Source organism: Lactuca sativa, chromosome 3 (assembly GCF_002870075.4).
Source record: "Lactuca sativa cultivar Salinas chromosome 3, Lsat_Salinas_v11, whole genome shotgun sequence".
NCBI lineage: Eukaryota > Viridiplantae > Streptophyta > Magnoliopsida > Asterales > Asteraceae > Lactuca > Lactuca sativa.
In genome coordinates, this window is record NC_056625.2 from 276345228 (window position 1) to 276352346 (window position 7119).

General features: G+C 34.5%; 1 protein-coding gene across 1 annotated transcript; it reads right to left on the reverse strand.

Annotated features, from left to right (window-relative positions):
* Positions 1–3915: 3915 nt before the first annotated feature.
* On the reverse strand, positions 3916–5955 carry LOC128133101 (cytochrome P450 82A4-like). The gene is made up of 2 exons (XM_052770109.1): positions 4996–5955; positions 3916–4762 (listed from the first exon to the last, which is right to left on the reverse strand). The coding sequence occupies exons 1-2, from the start codon at positions 5950–5952 to the stop codon at positions 4127–4129; spliced, it is 1593 nt and encodes a 530-aa protein (XP_052626069.1). The 5' UTR covers positions 5953–5955; the 3' UTR covers positions 3916–4126.
* Positions 5956–7119: the final 1164 nt, after the last annotated feature.

Sequence of the window (7119 nt, forward strand, 5' to 3'; positions counted from 1 at the left end):
CTTTACTTTAAAAGTAGATAGTTTTGTAATTGTTGTTATTATTTATATCCCTTTTAATTTTATAATTGAACTTGATTTGTGTGGAATGCAGTGGTGATGGTGATGAGATAGATAAAGAGGAGATCAATGGACTGAGATTCTCTCTTGGGAGCCTACAACCTTTTTTTTAACATAGTTTCTTGGTGGGTATGATAAGACCTGTTATTCAAGAAACATGGAAAACAATCAGTGAATCAACCTCGATTTGTCGAGGTAATGCAACGCTCATTTGATAATTCTTCAATTTACAAATGTTTTTCCTTACTGTATAAAGTTTAAAGATGCTAAAAAATATAAAGGTGATTTACCATTTCATATAATTTGCTTTCTCATGTCAATCATTAAGTTGGATTTGGAGTTGTGAAGAAAAAGTAAAAATAATTAGTGATAATTGCAAACTTCTACCTATTTATTTAAGGTATGCGCAAAGCTTAAATGAGCTCATATCAGCTTATTTGGATCTGGGGTATTTGCTAAAGCATCATTACCGAAAAGACTAAGGTAGTGTTTAGTATAATGGATCAGAGAAGGAAGCAATGGAATAAACTACTGCCGAACGAAGGTGATTCACTCCATTTGTTAATTTCCATTCCTTTTTTTCTTCATTTATCATGTAATGGAATAGAAAAATTGCATTGTAACCCAATTTTGTTTGTGGAATTTTAACGTCACAAAATTATCTTTTTATCACTTAATTGGGTTTTAATGAGCCTCTGTTGTCTTTTAATTTTTTTACATGTGAAAATAAAAATTCTTAAATTAAAATTAAAATGGTGTAAAGAATAAGACTTAGAATTATGCATTGTACATACATTTTTCATATATATGTTTTTATATGTTATCATTTTATTTTCCTACAAAACATATTCTTCCTCGTGATGTTTTTGGGTAGTAAATGATCAGAAATTTAGAGGTTGAATTACTCTCTATCAAAGTTGGTATTTACTTATTTAGTTGACCTTTTTGAAGTACAAATATAAATGTCTAATAATTTTTCAGATGTCATTAAGATAAATGCTTAAAATATTGTCAAAAATACATTCGGTACTTCAAGCAATCATTATGCTTTTGGACCTAACACACAGTTTATTTTGGCAAAATTAGGAATATGGTCTCATGAAAAGTCTCATCTTGGTCAATTCTGCATCCAAACTTGCAAGATATCCATATTTAGTCAATTGGCATGTCATTTGCTTCCGCATAAACTTGAACAACCTTTAAATTACAGAAATTTAAACAACCTTTAAATTACTTATTGCTACTTTTGATTTATTATGTATGTTAATAGCCACTTTCTTTCTTTTTGAATCTAGGAGGGTATAATCGGTAAGTTGACCATTAACTGTACTCAAATTTTATATTGTATGGTGCAACTTTGAGATTTTATCAAATATCTAAATATACAAAAAGTAAATTGGATATTCATAATAGTGTATGTATTTATTTTAAAAGACAATTATAAGTAAATTGGATATTTATAACATTGTATATATTAATTTAAAAACAAAATTATAAAATTACTGACAAAGCTTTAATCTTCTTAAATTAATAAATTAATAAATCCTTGTAAATTAATAGTGTTAATCTTTCACAAACATAATTTCTATGGGTTTAAACTAACAATTTTATAGTTATGGATAAAACCTTTAAGCTTCTAAAAAATATTTGTTTGCAAATGTATTATTAATTATAACATCTATTAACTTCTAAAATGATTTTACGTTGGTTTCGTGTAGTACACATTTATAACCTAGTTTATATAATATTTATAGCTGAGAATGAGAAAAACGGGGAGGCCTTGGCCCCCCTAGGCCTCTAGAAGCTTCCGTCACTGACTGGTGCACTACAAGAAATTAGAGTATTACTGGGGACGGGCGTCGTCGCTAAAGGTCGAAAATGTCGCCGCTAAATGATCACTACTGTTGGTTCGTCGCTAATGCTCCACTGGTCGCCGCTATTGCCTTCTGTCGCCGTTAAAGGCGTGTCGATGCTAATACTATTTGTTGCCACTAAAGGTATCGTCGCTATTCGTATGTATTTGTATACATACAAATACACATACATACATAATACACATACAAAATACACATATACATACAAAAACACATACACATACAGAATTTACATACATATACATATAAATGAGCATACAAAAACACATACACATACAGAATTTACATACATATACATATAAATGAGCATACAAAAACACATATACATACATAAAATACACTCAAGATACTCATATACATAGAAATGCAAATACAAATACATATCCACATCTACAAACACAAAATACAAATACAAATACAGATCTAAAATATCAAAATTATCAAAATTTCGTCATGAACAGTGGTGGTGGCGGTATACTCCGGCGAGAAAGGTGGGGGTCTCAAAATTCCGACAACCAACACAAATTTATTAGGGAGAAGAGAAAAGGAAAAGAGAAAGGGGGAAAATGGAGAGGAAGAGAGGTGAAATATCGAAGATTTCGGTGAAATTCCGATGGGGTCGAAGGTGGTGAGTAGAAAGAAGAGAGAAGAAGGGAAAACACAGAAGTAGATCAGGGAAGAAAGTGAAGACGACGCAGATTTTATTGTCGAGGCTCTTTAGCAGCGACACCTTTAGCGGTGACACATCGGAGGGAAAACAATCCGGGGTTTTCTACATCGTTGGATCATCACTTAAATCGACTGTTGGGGTTGAAATGACGCGGATCGCCAGAACTAGCAATAGCAACGACGAGTAGCCTTTAGCGGCGACACACCGGAGGGAAAATAACGCGGAGTTTTCTACATCCTCCTAGTCGTTGGATCATCGCCTAAATCGACGGTTAGGGTTGAAATGAGGCGGATCGCCAACATAAGCTTTTAGAGGCGACATACACTTTTAGCGGCGACAAAAACGCGTTTGTTTGATGTCGCCGCTCAAAGTGTCCGTCGTGCTAAAGGTGTCGCTGCTATTGCTTGATGGTGATAACCATAGTGGATACGAAGTCTTTAAAATGTTCCATTATTCTCTAGAAACGATTATGAGGAAAACAGTTTCATCCTTTCCATGTTGGATGAACAACAAAACATTGGTATCTTTCTTTTGGATATCTCTATTTGTTGAGCTTCATTAGTTTCCGTGTGCGTATGTTGGATATAAGACCAAAATAACAAACTCCTTTTATTACTGTTATCACTCACGAAATGTATGAAGAAAGGAAGAAGAAAGGTTTTTTCTAATGTAATAAATTAAATGTGCAGCAATCTGAAAAGTAAAGAGCAAAAAAACTATTTTATTCATAGCACTAAAGGCTATATATAATCATCTTAGATACACACGTGACCCATGAAAGAAGCCATGCTAATTGTTCTACCAGAAGACTCGGTACAAGCTAAGGACTGGTACAACTCCATATACTTGGGTCAATCTAGAAGCTAAATTCTAAATAATAAACTACTAATTAAAACATAAGATGATATAAATTCATAAATACTCATTAAAACTAAAGTTCCAATCATGCATGCATATAACGGGTGAACCGATGACAACCGAACCGATTAATCCAGGCAACAGCGTAATCATTCTGTAAAAAATCCCATATCTCTTCTGACTTGGAAAGGATATTTTTTTCATGCTCAAAAACACATAGTCTGAAAATTGGGATCAGAAGCTAAGCCATGCTAATATATAGTAGTGTTGACTTGTACCATTTTAAAATTGATATAAAGCAACTATTATGCGTGCAACATAGCTAGCTCTGATAACACAATGTTCGTGTAATTAAACAGCAAAAATTTTCATGCTAATTATCGATGCTTAAAATGTAAATAAGGGATGGCTCTATATACAGAGCATATATATACAAGCAGAAGAAACTAGAAAGCATTGCATGAAATAATGAAAATCCAAAACAAAGTAGTATCCATTGCATGAAATAATGAAAATCCAAAACAAAGTAGCTAGTATGACTAATTAACAAGCTGTTGATAAGATAGTAAGAAGACTTTGTGATTTTTCGGGATTAATTGTCTTGGAATGGTTGTTCAATAAGACTAGAGTGTGGGCGCATGGTCGGTGATGATTCGAAGCAGACGTATCATGCAGCAACTGCAGGGTACATATCAAGGGATAAACGAGGCGCCAGAAGGACCTCAAGTGGGATGGCTTTGCTGATAGTCACTCCAGCGCTTTCACTCATATCAATGGGTTCTTTCGATGGGTTTTTAAGCACAAATTGTTGTATTAAAGTAGCTAAAGTTATATGCAAAGACCGAAGAGCAAAGGGAATAGCAGGGCATACTCTTCTACCACTACCGAAAGGAAGCAATTCATAATTGTTTCCCCTGACATCAACATGTTTATGACTTGTCAAGAATCTTTCTGGCTGAAATTCTTCAGGATGTGACCATTTATTAGGATCATGTTGAATTTTCCAAAGATTAGTCAATAAACGTGTGCCTTTAGGGATTTTGTAGCCACCAATAACGCAATCCTCCATGGACTCATGAGGAAGGTTTAGAGGTCCAGGTGGGTATAAACGCAGTGTTTCTTTAACGACTGCGTCAAGGTAAACAAGGTTCTTCAGGTCCGACTCCTCTACTGCTCTCTTCCTTCCAACATGCTCATCCAATTCATCTTGGGCAATTTTTAATACTCTTGGGTTGTTGAGCAACAAACATAAAGCCCATGTTAACGTTGCAGACGATGTGTCCAATCCCGCAGCTAAAACAGTCTGCAAGTTTGAAGTTAAAACAAATTTCTTATATTAGCTAGATTTCAAGCAACATGCATGCATGCTGATAATTAATTTTGTTTGTTTGCACAGCTTATCTTTATATTTGCCACTGAAAACTGTTGCAAATACGTACTATAATGAATGTGGAAGAAACTATATATAATTAAACGATTAATTAACAAACTCTAGCTAGTAATAGTATGAGATATAGAAAGATTAATAAGGTTTACCAAACATGTAGCCTTGATTATGGTATCATGGTCAAAACCACGGAATTCCTCTGGGGAGGCACCTTCAAGAACGGAAATCAGAACATCCATGAAGACTTGGCTTCTTTCATGTTGCTGCGCATGCTTTTCCTCCGCCCTCACTCTCTTGTGATCCTCTAGCCATCCTGTTACAATTCCGTACATCTCTTCTCCTGTCATCTTCATTTTTTTCTCGTATCCTCCCAGGTCCAAAGGCTTGAGATATGGAATAAAATCAGACACCACAAATGTGCCCAATAACACAAAGAATTTCCTTATCACTTTTTGAAATCGAACCCCTTCTTTGTCATCAGGTGAAAACCTTTTTCCTGAAACAACCCTGACCACAACATTTAATATCAAGTTCTGAAACCATTGTTTCATATCCACCTTTACCATGTCGGAACTTCCACTCTCTTTATTCTTTACCCAAGCATTATATATATCTCCCATGGATGCTTTAACCTCTGAAGCACGAAGAGGTCCAAGCATCTCCACGCGTCGCTGAGAGAGAACCTCGAGTGTCAAGATCTTGCGCACTTGTCGCCAGTAGTCACCATAAGGAGCTAGAGCCAAGATGGCATAGTTATAGCCCATGTGTTCTACTGCCATTGACTTGGGTCGACTTGCAAACACCTTATCATTTGTGGTAAAGCACTCTTTCGCCATCTCAGCGTTACTCACCACCAAAACATTGTGAACACCAAGCTTGATGGTGAAAATGGGGCCATATTTATCTGCCATGCCACCTAAGACCCTGTGAGGTAGTTCAGCTCCACCTAGAAGGCGCAGGTGTCCGATTACCGGCCATCGGCCCTTTGCTTGAGGTGGTTCTCTGTTCTTCACTCTCTTTCCTTCTAAGCTTTGCAGCAGGAATTTTAGTAGCAAAGAAAAAACAATCGCTGCTATAGAGGCTGAAAATGGGAGAAACAGCTCCATGCTTTCTACGTCCAGAATGAATTATGAATATGATGATACACAGGGATCATAATATATAGAGATTGAACTCCCCGGCTGCTAACGTTTTTTATATATATTCAAATGGTATGGTTCTAATAATGTAAAAGTCAACAAATTTGGCTGAAAAGTTTGCTCGATACAAGTGTTTTATTAAACTTAATGATCATTTAGCATAAATATATATTTAAGAGGGAATATAATTTAAGAATGACATATATTTTATGTTCTTGTGTCAAAAAAATCATAGAATCTTTCAGTTGTTGAATTAGATGTATTTTGAGCAAATTAAATTTCATCTATTTGTCACCTAAAGGCTTTAATATCAAAATATTTCATTTCAATTCCTTTGAATTCCTTTTTATTCCAGCTTGATATTAATTTATTCTCTAAATAATAATGTATAAAATGATATATCAATGATTTGCACTAAATCATATTTTTTGAGAAGTGCAGTTTTATAAAAGAAAAGGGCATTGGCTTCTAGCCGTGCAAAGTATAATGTAAGAAATTGAAAAAAAAAAAAAAATCATAGGAAAAACCTTAATACACAGTAAAATCCAAATGCCTCAAATAAAGTATACTAGCAAAGAATCAAAGGCTGACAGACTCTGAGAATCAAAGCGGGTGAAAGATTCAATCAAAACGTGACAAGTAAACATCACCAACTCATAGTCAAAGGTGTTTTCTGATCTTCACCACCGTATTGACCAAATACCTATTAGTTGAACATTCAAATATTAGGGTTATAGAAATTGACTCAAATAACCTCTAAATATGGGTGGTATTTGTCAAAATTAAGATAATATGAGACATATATCTTCTGATATACTAACATATTGTGTTATAACTTTCAATTTCCCTTTCGAGTATATAAAAGCACTGCAAAAAAAATTAGGAAAAATGGTATTTGAGTTCACAAGGAAAGTTATGTTTTAATCTATGATTGGTATGATTCAAGCACATAAGCACTTATGAGAGAATTACAACAACTAATGTGATATATACACACACACACACACACACAAAAGATTCTCCAAATGCATCATTATTTCCATTGTGGTTAGGTTTATTCAGTTTCTTAATTGCATCTCATTTCTCATGTGACTATAATATTTTAAACAACCATGCGCATTCGGTTGTGGTTCT